The 15,389-nt window shown below is 41.5% G+C and overlaps 1 protein-coding gene across 1 annotated transcript in view; it reads left to right on the top strand.

Annotated features, from left to right (window-relative positions):
• LOC137368846 (RNA exonuclease 1 homolog) overlaps positions 1–15,389 on the top strand; it is a 60,650-nt gene that overhangs the window by 14,933 nt on the left and 30,328 nt on the right. The window contains 5 exon segments of the mRNA XM_068029052.1: positions 6,165–6,316; positions 6,404–6,520; positions 11,967–12,090; positions 12,496–12,543; positions 15,241–15,381. Coding sequence (XP_067885153.1) covers positions 6,165–6,316; positions 6,404–6,520; positions 11,967–12,090; positions 12,496–12,543; positions 15,241–15,381 — 582 coding nt within the window.

Genomic DNA, 15,389 nt, shown 5'->3' on the forward strand with positions numbered 1-15,389 from the left:
TACAGAGGCATCCAGCAGGGAGGATGGATCAGTGTACAGCAGCCAGGAACAGGAAACCTAGCTTTCTGCCATAAGCCAGGGATGCTAATTGTAGCTGTCCCACTGAGATCCGAGATTTCAGCCTGAGGCTGATCTCTTGGTCTGTATGGGAAAACTTGCACTGTTTTCTTTCAATAATCTGTCTAAAGATTTGAAGTGACATTTGCCCCTTCTGTTCGCTGTATTGAAAACCGAGTGGAAGTTTTAAGCAGGCAAGTGTTGGAAAATGACATTTTGTGTTGGAAAATGACATTTTGGATTAGTAAGAGTGGCGCAAAATTAAAAACCCATTGAAACATTACAGTGCTTATAGGTCTAAGATTAACCTCTGGTGGAATAAATCAGGCTTTTAAACCAAAGTGAATGAGTCTTTCTGGGTCTGCGTTTAAGGCAGTTATATTCTCCACAGTACCATTTATTTTGAAAACGAGTACTTATTTGAAGGGTTGAGGCACGCAGCCTAGTAAGATGTTTGACATTGCACAAGTGAAATTTAATCCTTTTATAGTGCATTACTGTCGTGTGGTCATCTCCTTATGTGACAGTGCAGAGTGTTTGAGAGCAGAGTATGTGATCATATCAGTTCTATATTGTATATATCCTATCTAGAGTACTGTTGCAAAAATCTATGAAAATATTCAGATTCTGGGAATGCAGAAAGTGCCAACACGAGACAAAAGAAGAGGATTGCACATGTTGCAAAATTTAATAAGGTAAATATTCAGTGCAGTTGTACTATTACATTTCAATGCTTTTCCACATGCAGACTTTCTATTGATTCCATAACACAGTTCATGTTACAGTACAAGTTTAATATCATTTCGAAGGTACCCTATTTGTATGCCAAGCTTGCCAGTCATGATTCCATATCCCATCAGAATAATTATTGAAATTATAATAAACCGCTTGCCCTCTTCCTCAACAAAAATACATTTAACTATGTCTTTCATGAAGTCATGCTTCCTTTAAAATGAATATTATGGGTCATATAGGCACAAGAAATTCAAGAATAATTCAATCCAAAGTTCTTGAAATATTTCTAAAGTGTTTAACTTTGTATCAATCGGTTATAATGGGATATATCTTTGGCTTCACTACTATGAATGGTAATCTAGTAGAACAGATTGCCTGACTATTATCTAACATGTTTGATTTTCATTCCTTTAATTTAACTTTATTGCTATCTTATATAATGAAAGACTGCAATTTATACACCTTGATCAAACAATTGCCTTGCAGTTATTGGCAGGTAGTGTAGAAAACCAATTGTTTCAATTTAAGTCCAAGTTGAGTCGGAAGATTTTTGTGCATTCTGGCAAATTATTGTTTGAATCATTGTACACAGATGCATACACATGTATCTGAATTGTATGCTCTAGGTTAGGTCTGTTGGTGCTGAGGAATAGAACACTTCATTTTAGGCACGCAGTATCAGCAGCAAGCATTGCCAAGTCAGATGCAGATTAATACAGCATTTAATCAGCCTTCACCTGAGAAAAGTACCCCTCGAGACACTTAGCATTTCCCATACTGGCTGCTCACTGAATTAAACTCTGTAATTATTCAGATTCTTGAAGAATCTTTTGAGGCATATTTGTTTATTCTCTTCCTCTTGGTTTTTGAAAGGCAGACTTAAAAAAAAATTAGGATTCTGTGGCCAACTAGAGACTTTACCACATCTGGCCAGTTGAGCTTGGGTCATTGTTAAAAGAGTAACCTCATTCAGGGCCTGTGATGAAACTTTAACTGAATAGACAATGGTATGAACCAAGTTGCTGGAGTATTGAAATGACATGCCAAGGCAGGCAAGATCAGGATAATTAAAATGTTAAGTTAATAGAGAGTCATAGTGATACAGCACTGAAACAGGCCCTTCGGCCGCATTTATACTAATCCTACATTAATCCCATTTTCCCTCTCTCTCATTCCCACCTTCCCTCAATTCTCCTACCACCTACCTACACTAGGGGCAATTTACAATGGCCAATTTACCTATCAACCTGCAAGTCTTTGGCTGTGGAGGAAACCCACGCAGTCACAGGGAGAACTTGCAAACTCCGCACAGGCAGTACCCAGAACCGAACCCGGGTCACTGGAGCTGTGAGACTGCAGTGCTAACCACTGCGCCGTCCTGACATTTAGCTAATTTACCTTTTTTGAGGAAGGGTGCAGGGAGAAACTTTCCCAGATCATTTCTTCAGTAGAGGGTTTTATGTAAAGTTGTGAACTGTGAATGTTTTGTGAAAGTCTTGGGCCAGGGAGGGCCAAAATGGTCCTTTCTCATTCCATGCTGATTCATCTTTCGCGGTCCGCCTCCACCAAACACATTGCTACAAATAATCTTTCATTGGATCAGTTTGAAAGCTATTTTATGTAACCTGTTGAGTGGCCCATGATTTCAGTGCTAGTGAAAAGGTACTGTTGACACGAGAATCAAAGTTTATTTTTCAGCTAGTGGTTTGGACAATATACCCTAGTTGGCACTGATGGGACAGCTTTGAAGTGTAATTAAGACTAAATCTGGGGCCATGTCGTTGCTTCAATGTATGAATAGTCTTGTTTAGAGGTTGTGTTTTAATGATAGTGATTGAGAATTGTGATTTTTAAATATATAACTTTACTAGAAGAAATGTTCTTTTGATTCCCTTATTTTATAAGGGAAAATCCAGTTGTAACCGGATAATTATTCCACATGCCCTACCACCGCCAAAAGCAGTCATGTCACAGTCGGATTAAACAGGTCCAGCAGCAGGCCGTGCAGTTAATGGCAAATGTGAAAAGTGCTCAGGCTTATAAAGCTACCATTTCTAATTGTCCTGGGCGGAAGAGGCTGATTGCCCAAGGATCGAAGCCTCAGCCTGTCAGTGCTGCAAAGCAGGTAATGCTCTTGAATTTGACTTCTGGATTCAATAAGAAGGTCAGAGCTTTGCTTTTTTTAAAAATAAAAGCTTTAAGTTGGATAACTGATTCAATATCTTTGATGCCTGACCATTTCACTCCCTCTCCAATGCAATTATTTTTACTTCAGGTGGCAGGAAGTTCTAGTTCTTGTGACGTTATCACTGATGACTCTCCTTGAATAGACAGGAGTAACTTCCTTATTGAGTTAACTACAAGGATTGCCGTGCATCTCTGCCATCGCCCTGACTTCACTGGTTGCCTATAAATGACCTAGCTCATTTGGGTTGTTCAGTGGATTTCCCAGTGGTAACTGTGTTATGACTGACCACTCAAGTCAAAGCCCCCAATCAAAATATGATTCTGATTGTGGTGGGAGAAGCTCACTGTCAATTCAGTCCTGTCCCTTCACAGATCATCTAACAGATCATTTTAAACTTTCCAAATTAAAGAAAACCACAGCCGAACTGAACCATCGATTAACCCCCGAATGAGGCGAACCAAATCAGTTGTCTTTAGATCTACAAATTAACTCTTTATTAGAAAGAACTAAATTCTTAAACACTACTAAGATATAAACGAGGTTTAAAAAAAGTAACAAAGTCCTTGCCGATTTATGCTCCTGCCGAAATAGAACCTTCCAATGTGGAATAGTCCACGGTTGACTGAAGGCCTCGCAGCCATCTGATGGGGATGGGGGGGGGGGGGGAAGAGAGAAAGGTTCTTCAACAGTAGGACAGTCAGTAGTCTTAGTTCAGTAGTTGACATGATGCTCTTCATCTTTTCCAGCAATGAATTCAGCAATTACAGTTCAGTCATTAAAGTAATTGGTTATTTTCTTCTAAGAAATTAATCTGGCTTGACTTTGCAGAATTCTGAGAATATAGTAAATAGGGTTTAAACAGAGGGAGAGTTCTCTTATTTCCTTCAGGATATGCTGGCAGACAGTCTGTATGTCTGTGTCTCCATTGTCTCTGCAAAAGCCAGTTTTTCAACTAGTTTCAAAATTAAACAGCAACATTGTATATCCTGTCCTTGGTCTCAATGGCTGTATCTGGGGCAACTAAGATGCACTTTCCTTGGTAACTTCTGAGGCTGGCTTGTTCTCCTCTCTGCACGGATGTATCCAATGGCAACCAGAATGCACCTTCTCTAATTTCTGAGGCTTGCTTGTTCTTAAAGCAGCACTGATACTTTGCTGTCTTAAAGACACACTGCCTACTTCCACCACCCCCCCCCCCCCCCCCCCTAAAAAAAAACACCCGAGTCATAACAACTGTTCACAACAAAGGGTTGTTGAACCAGCAACAACTCTGCTCAGATTCAGCCCAAGTGGTTTTCAAACAAGATTTTATTTACACTTGACTGACATACAAACACCAATACTGCGATTCAGCTGTTGTACAGTAATCTATTAAATGTCAAGATGACATGCAAATAATATAACCTGGTTCCCTGACCTGGAGTGGTAACTTTTTTGGCTCTCATGACTGCCTGTGTGGCTGTTTGCATCCAACCTACCCCGAGAATGCTCCAGGCTGTATTGTTCTCCTGGGAGTCTCAGCTCCAGCCCTCCAGGCTTGTCTGCCTGGCTCCCAACCACCCTTTAAGAGAAAAATATCCTATTCTTGTACTGTTCAATTACCTTAGGCTGCATCTATGCACAGCAGTGTAAGTGTATGTTTGCTGAGACCACAAATTTACCCTGCTTCTAAACTTGTTGACTTCATGTCTGTTCTACAAGTTTTGTTTAGTTCTGACTGCCTTGTACTATTCCAACTGTGGGATGTGGTGTCTCAGTAACTGCCCCCTTACCTCAGTGCCTGGTTCTCGTGGCTCAACTCATTTTGTTCAGAGAAACAAAAGCTTCTAATCTCTTCCCCACATTTGCTCTTTGGCTAAAAATATTAAAACAAGCATGCTGGGATAATTTGACCAATTTAAACCATTTTAAGATGTTCTAACAGGTATTTACTTCATTATATTGTCAATGGAGTTGCTGTGTTTGTCTGTTTATAACCATGTGGGATAATTTTAACCTTGGGCGATATTGAATTGGGCACCTGTTTATATTGCAATCTTTCCCTTGACTTCAACAGAATGGAGAATTGGGTGAGGTGTACAATGGGCAACTAATTAGGTTTTGCCCAAAGTTATAATTGCTGATCTTTTTCTTATATCAAGTGTTCGTGAAAGGAGGAGAGCAAATTTAATATATAAAGACTGCTTGCAATAAAAAATAGAATGGACTGCACAGTGGAATACATGGATAATCCAGTTAGTCACTGAATAGTATTTCATAACTTCCTGCTCCTCCATCTCCACCCCTCCCCACAAAAGGATACATCATTGTTCCAGATTTTAAATCGATATATTGCTTGTGATCTTCACCTTCCCCCACCTCCAACTTTGTCGTTGTCCCTTTTTTCTTGTTCTGGAAATTTCCAGAACATGAGTGTCAATGACCCACTTGAATGCTGCTTAAGTGACCATTCTTCATCTGTGGCCTTTACCAGTGATGGTCGTTATTTGACTGTAGTGGGACAAAATTGCAATTTAGCCCCCCTGCCTTCACCTATTGCATGAGCATTCAAGAGTTGCTATCTAGAATCTAAGTAATATCTCGGACTAGGGTTCACTGCTTAAAAATAAGGGGTCGCCTATTTAAGAAGAGACTTTTTTTTGAGGGTCATGAGTCTTTGGAACACTCTTCCTGAAAAGGCACTGGAAGCAGAGTCTTTGAATATTTTAAGGCAGAGGTAGATTGATGCTTGATAAGCAATGGGTGAAAGATTATTGGGGGTAGGCGGGAATGTGGAGTTGAGGTTACAATCAGATCAACCATGGTCTTGTTGAATGGTGGAGCAGGCTTGAGGGACCGAGTGGACCACCCTGCTCCTAATTTGTATGTTTGTACTTGATGATAGTCAGGAGTTGGAGCCACTACTTTTTCTTTTCCAGCTCTGGAAAGTTTACCATAGAACACAATGGATGTAATGAGTTATTGTACCACATACAAGGGGTTGGATCTGGGACATTTCCTGCTTTCCTGTGCAAAACTTTGTGCTGTATTTATTATTGGGGGAGAAAGGCTAATGGGGTGGGGGGGGGGGGGGAGGGGGAAGGGAAGAACATTGCCCGATTATTATTTCAGCATAATATTCACTTGCTGCAATGGATAGAATTCTTTTTTAGTACTTAACCACTAACTCTGGGATTGCTTCCAGCTTCTCGGAATTCCACTAGGCAAGGTCCTGGTGCATTGTCTAGCCCCAGCTGTAATGTGCCATCAAAAGAGCAGATAGTCTCGAGTAGCACTTCAAAATCTACACATCCTGTTTTAACACTGGGATCAACCAGTCATGTTCCTGCTGCACAGGTATACGCATAATTTCATTTATTTTTTTAAAGAAATACTCAACATTTTTCCCCATTCTGTGCACAAAGAACTTTCTCCTTTTCGCAGAGAACAAATTCAAAGCGAGGATCTAAAGTCTCCAACAATGTCCGAAAGCAATACCTCGGGTTTTTTATTGAAGAGTTTTTGAAGACCTGTTCATCTCGGCAAGAAGCAATCAAAAAGGTTAGTGTGGAAATTTAAATCGCAGGAAGACGGGCAGGTTCCTTGAAATTAAGTTCCACTGCAAAAGCGGTTCCCTTGGAATAAATCAGTCAAACAAATCTTCCCTGCTTAGAAGACAAAAGTGTTTGATCTATTACGCTGGAACCTCCCATCTGCTCTGCAATTGTCTCAGAACATTCAGGATAAGGTCTAGTATGAGATAACAAAGGTGAAACAGTGGATAATTTATCTACAATAATGCCTTTATATATTTGCATAAGTAAACTACAGAGTTACTTTATTTGCAAGGGACTTCTGTACCTAGAGTTTTGTTGACAATATGGGCAAAATCAAATCTTGGGAATCTATTTTCTGCCTATCTCCGTTCTATACCAGGGTGAATCCCCTCTATTATGGAATTTGCACTAAGTTTGCAGTCAACTACATCAAACTTTCTCATGAAAGCACACCAATTTTTTTAGGAATTGGTAAATTAGTAGTCCCAACAAGCCTTTTCCTTATTGATTGACTTCAACTTCACCTAACAACTTGTATTTATATAGCGTCTTTAACATTGGAGCATCCCAAGGTGTTTCACAGGAGCATTACCAAACAAGGTTTGACACTGACCCATATAAGGTGATATTGGTACCGGTGACCAAAATCTGGGTCCAAGAGGTAGGTTTTAAGGAGAGTCTTAATGGTGGAGGTGGGGGGGTGGGGTGAGTTTAGGGTGGGAATTCTAGAACCTAGGACCGAGACAGCTAGAGGCAAGGCTGCCAATAGTGGACTGAAAAACATTGGTGATGTGCAAGAGGTCAAAATTAGAGGAGCAAAGCAATCCGCTGTAGGACTCTGTAGATGGGGAGGGTCAAAGCCAAGGAAGGATTGGAAAATGGGAATGGACCAGGAGCCACTGTAGGTCAGCAAACACAGGGGTGATTGATGAATGGGAATTGGCTCAAGTTTGGATTGGGCAGCACCATTCTTTTGAGCTCAAGCTTATGTTTGCCTAACCACTTTTTCACTGCCTGTTCAATTTCTTCTCTTTCCAGAAGCTCATCGAATCAGCTTGTAAGCTCCTGCTGTCCATTTCAATTGCCTTCACAAATACCTTATTACTCTGCAGTCATGGCTCAGTAACCCATGTCCTATGTTATGGAACTAAATTGGTAATCTACCTATGGCTCATGAGCCACCTGCTGCTCTTCATAGAAGACCAGCTTTTTTTGCCCATGTTCAAATTGGCATTGATTTAACTTCTTATCAGATTGGCAGAGGTCTGATCTGTCACTAACTGGGCAACCACAGTAATTAAATTCACAGGACTTGGTGACATGAAGTCAAAAAGACCCCAGAAGGAAATGGCATCCAGTGAGGTGACACATGTGGTCCAAGGTGATCAGATGGTTCCTGAGCTTCAGTAGGGGGATAGAATGCTAGAGTTAGGTGGTGAAGATAAAAATGGATAAATATTCTGGAATTTTGTATAACTTTATCTCCGGGTGTTAATAAGTAGCTGGAGTAGAAGCCATGATTTGATTATAGAGTCATAGTCGTACAGCATAGAAACAGGCTCTTTGGCCCTCGGCGTCCATGCCAACCATAATGCCTATCTATACTAATCCCACCTGCCTGCATTAATTCCATATCCCTCTATGCCTTGCTCATTCAAGTACCTGTCCAGATGCCTCTTAAATGTTGATACTGTTCCTGCCTCCACCACCACCTCAGGCAGCACATTCCAGATACCCACTATTCTTTGTGTGACAAATCTACCCTTTTGATCCCCTTTAAACCTCCTCCCTCTCACCTTAAATCTATGCCCTCTAGTTTTAGTCACCCCTATCAAGGGAAACAGACTCTGGCTATCTACCCTATCTATGCCTCTCATAATTTTATATACCTCTATCATGTCTCCTCTCAGCCTCCTTTTTTAAATTTTTTTTATTTAGAGATACAGCACCGAAACAGGCCCTTTGGCCCACCGAGTCTGTGCCGACCAACAACCACCCATTTATACTAATTCTACACTAATTCCATATTCCCTATCACCTACCTACACTAGGGGCAATTTACAACGGCCAATTTACCTATCACCTGCAAGTCTTTGGATGTGGGAGGAAACCGGAGCGCCCGGCGAAAACCCACGCAGACACAGGGAGAACTTTCAAATTCCGCATAGGCAGTACCCAGAATCGAACCCGGGTCCCTGGAGCTGTGAGGCTGTGGTGCTAACTGCGCCACTGTGCCACCTTCGCTCCAGGGAAAACAGACCCAGCCTATCCAATCTCTCCTTTATCACTCAAGACCTCCAAACCAGGCAACATCCTTGTGAATCTTTTCTGCGCCCTCTCTAGCTTAATCACATCTTTCCTGTAGTGCGGCAACCAGAACTGCACACAGTGCTCCAAATGCGGCCTAACCGACGTTATGTACAACTGTAACATGACGTCCCAACTCTTGTACTCAGTGCCTCGGCCGATGAAGGCAAGCATGCCATACGCCTTCTTCAGCACCCTGTCTACCTGTGTTGACACTTTCAGGGAACTATGTAGTTGCACCCCAAGGTCTCTCTGCTCAACAACACTCCCCAGGGCCCTGCCATTCACTGTATATGTCCTGCCCTGGTTTAACTTCCCAAAATGTATCACTTTACACTTGTCTGCGTTAAATTCCATTTGTCACTCCCTTGCCCACTTTCCCAGTTGATCTATATCCTGTTGTAACCTTAGACAACCTTCTTCACTGTCCACTATACCACCAATTTTGGTGTCATCTGCAAACTTACTAATCATGCCCCCTACATTCACATCCAAGTCATTAATATATATGACAAACAGAGGGCCCAGCACTGATCCGTGCGGCACACCACTGGTCACCGGCCTCCAACCTGAAAAACAACCCTCCACTACCACCCTCTGCCTCCCATCACCAAGCCAATTTTGTATCCAATTGGCTAGCTCACCCTGGGTCCCATGTGTTTGAACCTTCCGGACCAGCCTACCATGTGGGACCTTGTCAAAGGCCTTGCTAAAGTCCATGTAGACAACGTCCATCGCCCTGCACTCGTCTATCCTCTTGGTCACCTCTTCAAAAAACTCTATCAAATTCGTGAGACATGAGTTCCCACGCACACAGCCATGCTGAATATCCCTAATCAGACCTTGCCTTTCCAAATGCATATAAATCCTGATTCTCAAAATCCCTTCCAATAACTTTCCCACCACTGATGTAAGGCTCACCGGCCTGTAGTTCCCTGGCTTTTCCCTGCTGCCCTTCTATAATAAAGGCACAACATTAGCTATCCTCCAGTCTTCTGGTACCTCACCCGTGGCTAACGATGATACAAAAATCTCTGCCAGGGCCCCAGCAATCTCCTCCCTTGCTTCCCATGCATCCTAGGATACACCTAATCAGGCCCTGGGGACTTATCCACCTTTAATGCGCTTCAAAACTTCCAACTTTGTAATGTTGATATGCTCCAGGATATTGGTGTTCCCTGCCTTGAACTCGCTAGCTTCCATGGCCTTCTCCACGGTAATTACAGACGAGAAATATTCATTTAAGACCTCGCCCATTTCCTGTGGTTTCACACATAGATTACCACACTGATCCTTAAGGGGACCTACTCCCTCCCTAGCTACCCTTTTACTCCTTAATATACTTATAGAATCTTTTAGGATTCTCCTTTATCTTATCTGCCAGGGAAATCTCATGGCCCCTTTTTCGCCCTCCTAATTTCCTTCTTAAGTGTACTTCCACATCCCTTATACTCCTCAAGGGACTCGCTTGATCCCAGCTGCCTATACCTGACATATGCCTCCTTCTCTGTCCTGACCAGACCCTCAATATCCCTCGTCAACCAAGGTTCCCTAAACCTGCCAGCCTTGCCCTTCCATCTAATGGGAACATGCCGGCTCTGAACTCTTCCTATCTCACTTTTAAAAGCCCCCACTTGCCAGACGTCCCTTTACCTGTAAACAGCCTCTCCCATTCAACCTTTGAGAGTTCCTGTCTGATGCCATTGAAATTAGCCTTCCCCCAATTTAGGACTTCAACCTGAGGACCAGTCCTATCCTTTTCCATAACTATCTTGGAGTTATGGTCACTGGTCCCAAAGTGTTCCCCCATTGACACATCAACCATCTTCCCATCCTCATTTCCTAAGAGGAGGTCGAGTGTAGCCCCTTCTCTAGTTGGGCCATCCACTTACTGCTTCAGAAAACTAAACTGAACACATTTAACAAATTCTTCCCCATCTGATCCATTAGAACTAAGGCAGTCCCGTCCATATTAGGGAAGTTAAAATCATCTATTACAACCCTATAATTCCTACACCTATCTGTGATGTCCCTACATATATGCTCCTCCAATTCCCTCTGACTATTGAGGGCCCTATAGTATAATCGCATCAAAGTGATCACCCCTCTCTTATTTCTAAGTTCTACCAATATGGCCTCGCTGGACGTTCCCAACACCAACCCACCCCCCCCCCCCCACCCTCCCGGGATATCCTGTAAGTACTGCCCTGATGTCCTCCCTAATCAATAGTGCAACTCTCCCTCCTCTCTTACCTCCACCTCTGTCATGTCGGAAGCATCGGTATCCCGGAACATTGAGCTGGCAGTCCTGCCCATCCCTCAACCACATTTCTGTAATAGCTATAATATCACAATCCCATGTACCGATCCATGCTCTGAGTTCATCTGCCTTACCTGTAAGGCTTCTTGCATTAAAGTCAATGAAGTTTAGCCTACATGAATTATACATGATTCCTGAAAGAAATGGTCTTATTTGCTTAATTACCTTTTTCCTGTTTTTAAGTCATTATGAAGTATCAGAACTAATTGTATTTCGCTCTCCAGATCAATTCTTTCTCCTGCCTCATTCAGGTGTAGACACCAGTCATTGTGATTCTTGTTATCGAATCGATGCAGGGTGAACAACAGTATTCTTTGGTACTGTACAACAAGCTTACCCTGCCCCTCGCTCCTCCTTTATCATTTCACGGATGTACAAGGCTGCTTTTTGACTGCACTTCAATGTGACCTGATGACATTTATATGGTGTTTTCACTCTCTGCTTTCATTGAATCCTTGCTGGGCTCCAGTTCCATGCTACCAGCAGCTCTTAAAGGAAATAACCATTTGGATAAAGCATTATGTAAACCTAGATGGTAAAGATCATTTAATTCTTTGACCAATGGGAGTATCGTGCCAGCACTTGCCTTCACTTAACTGCAATCAGAGGTCTCTAGCTTTACTTTACCCTCCTTAGCTCAGGGTACTGAAGCTCTTATGATCCTATTGATGATCTTGGTGATCAGTTGACTTGGGGATAGGGGGGTGGTGGGCCTCCTCAATCCAAATAGCTCAGCTACCAGTTGAGATGTGCTGCACCAATGGGAGCTAATTGTTTCGAAAAAGTCAAGTTTATTTTATATTCTCCCCCCCACCTATTTTAGGCCTTGTCTGAAGAAAAAGTAATTTTTGAACGCAGCACAAGCAGGTTCATGTATCTGAACGTAGCAGTACAGGCGCTGAAGATGCTACGGAATCCGGCAAATCGTGGATCACTGGTTTCAGCTGGTATGCCTTTATTGCAAGGGGTGTATAATTTTTTAAAAAATTCAAAAGTAAAAATTAGGTGTTTATATTAAATGTTAGAGTAGCAAATGTGAATCAGTTTCCCATTGAAATGTTAGTCGCTGCTTCTGATGTGTCAATGACCTGATCAATACGTTGTAAGGTAACTCCTTGAATCACCTAATTTTCTTTGTAAATAAAATGTTTGGTGTTCCAACTTCTACTTGAAAGTTGACGCTTGGCAATTTGTACACCACATGTTTGCAATTAGCTTAATCGGCTTTTCTTAGACTGGTTTGTTAAGTTCAAATAATACAACTTTATTTTCATCCATTACATTTACTGGGTCAATGTGAAATTGCAACTGGCACCTTGGAAAACTGTAACTGCATTCAATTTCCTTTCTAGGTCACATCTCCGTTAAAAGAAGACCTTCCTCAGGAACAGTTCTAGAAGGTGAGTTAATTAAGGGTTCTTCGCTCTTACTTGCAGTGAAATATTAAATCAATTTATATGCTTTGCTTTCCCCCCCCCCCCCCCCCCACTTTTAAGTCCTTTTATTATTTCCCATTCTGATCTACTTCATGCCATCTGATATAAGGGCATAATGGGCACTGCACTCATAATTCATCGTGAGGTGCTATGAAGTTTTTATTTTAACTGATATATAAATGCAGTATTATTGGAAGATAAAAAGAGAGGAAATGCTGGAAATTCTCAGCAGGTCTGACGGCATCTGTGGAGTGAGAAATCAAGTTAATGTTTCAGGTTGATAACATTTTCAGGTTTTTTTTTTTCTTATAGCATCAGTATTTTGCTTGTTATTGGGACATGACCAAAGGGCATCTTGTTAATTCTGTAACGAGGAATCTGTCTATTGCTTGCCCAATAGAGTAATTCTTCAAGATACCAACCTCTCCGTTCTGGTATCAGGAAAGATTGAACAAGCTCGGGCTCTATTCTCTAGAAAGGAGAAGGCTGAGGAGTGACCTGATAAAGGCCTTCAAGATTATGAACGAGTTTGATAGGGTAGACCTAGAGAAGATGTTTCCAATTATGAGACCAGAATTAAGGGCCATAAATATAAGAGTCCCTTTTTAATTCAATAGTGAATTTGGGAGAAACTTCTTTACCCAGCAAGTAGTTGGAATGTGGAACTCTCTACCTACCACATGGAGTGGTTAAGATAAATAGTATAGATACATTTAACTGAAAGATAAAAACATGAGGGAGAAATGAATAGAAGGATATGCTGGTAGGGTGGGAGGAGGCTCATAAACACTGGCATGGACCAGTTGGCTGAATTGTACTGTAATTAGAATATTTAGCATCTTTACATGATTTGGCCAAGTTTCCAAAGTTTACTTGAGTATTACGTTGGCAGGCAGTTTGATCATGTTGAGGGACCAATGATCTTTGAGATTGAGAGAGAGTTCACTTTGCTAATGTCTGTGCTGCACAGTGTCAACTGCAATGTTGTTGTAACCAAGTTTTTCGAAGTTACTGGAGCCATAGCTTGTAGTACATCTGCTGCTTGTTATCCCAAAGTTTTTTTTAAAGTCCTGTGTGGTTTCAGCCATCAGTGTGTTTCCTGAGATGTCTGTTGCCATTTAGTTTCTGGCTGCACTGTTGCCCACTTTTTCATTTTTATTAAATTTAGGCTATATTTGATTTGATCTCTGAATTGGAATAAGATGATAGGAAACTAGATTCTGGCTAAATTTGTGTGACTGGTGCTGCTGGTGATTGGCAGATGATTACAAATATTTAGAAAGCTTGGGAAACTCTAATTTGTTTGACAGTTTTCATCTCCTTTCTCTGGGTAAAGAACATGCCTCAATGTTTTCTTTGATCACTCAACTGAATATGGAAATTTACTTGTATGTGAGCCCATTCCTACTACTGTTTCTGCTTGTTAATATTGTACCAATAAAATCCTTGAGTTGTAATAGTCATAGTTATACAGCACAGACACAGGCCCTTCGGCCCATTGTGTCCGTGCTGGCCATCACCATCCCTGAACAATGTTTTTTGTCATTTACAACAATTTGTAAAATTCTAGCAGGATATTTTACTAACTTTTTGTTTCCTACAATCTTTTTTTCATTCAGTACACCACACTGAAAAATGTTGGGGTGCTAGCCCAAAACTTACCTAAATTTGTCTCTTTGCTCATGTTATGAAAATTTAATTTGTCATGGGACACCAAGGATTGTGTGGGTAGATTTTCAGCCTGGTGCTTGGTATTAAACTGGCAATATACACCAGTTGCCCATGTGGAAACCATCCTGATTTTTTTTTTTCATTCCTATAACACGGAGGGGTTTCAAAGCGCCCTGGCTGATTAGAATGGAGTTTGACCCTACTGTGTGGGCATTAATTGACAATCTTGCTAAAAGGTCACAGGATGGTGCCTGTGTCAAATGGACCAACTGTTAAACTGGCACAGTGGTTGGTGATCATCCATGGTTGGAGTGAGGTCTTTTGGGGGCAATGTCGAACAGTGGTTCTCAAACTGGAGTCCACAGACCCCTGGATGTCTGTAGAGACTTCCCAGGGGGTCCACAAAATGAGGTAGAAGCAGAGTGGTAGCCACATGTGCAGTGCAGTGTGTGCTGCCTGACCGACCGAGGAGGAAAGCGTGCCTGGAGAAATGCTGAGTGGCACACATGTAAATATCTATTTTCCTAAAAATTGCCAAAACACTTTTATATTTATACAACACTTTGACCAAAAGAAAAATATATTGAATTATATATAAACTATAATGCTCAGTCTGAAGTGTACAAACCTTCCTGTAATCAAGTATTCCCAGGTCAGGTATGGAACAGCCAGATACAGAGTAAATTACCCTTTGTACCAGTAATTCTTAAACTTGTTTAGTTGAAGCACCCCTTTTCAAATGGATTAACAATCATAGAACCCCCCCCAGTAATAACTTTGTATCTGGCTGTTCCATACCTAACCTGGGAATACTTGATTGTGGGAAGAGTTGCACACTCTAGATTCTGAGCATAATAGTTTGATTAAAATAAAAATATATTGAACTATAAATCAGTACCCTGTATTCCAGTATGGCTGCATATGAAAAGTCTGCTGTATGTTATTTACACTGGGCTTCCATTTTAGACTAAAATGTTTGAAACTTTACAGGTGCTGCACTTTATAACGTTCTCAAAGATTATGTCTTAACTGAAGGACAGTTGAAGGAAAATGGATATCCTCGCTACAACCCTGACAAACCAGGAACTGCTCTGCTATTCAATGGTGAAACAAAGAAATATATTGCTGACTGTGAGTGT

Source organism: Heterodontus francisci, chromosome 4 (genome assembly GCF_036365525.1).
Source record: "Heterodontus francisci isolate sHetFra1 chromosome 4, sHetFra1.hap1, whole genome shotgun sequence".
Taxonomy (NCBI): Eukaryota; Metazoa; Chordata; class Chondrichthyes; order Heterodontiformes; family Heterodontidae; genus Heterodontus; species Heterodontus francisci.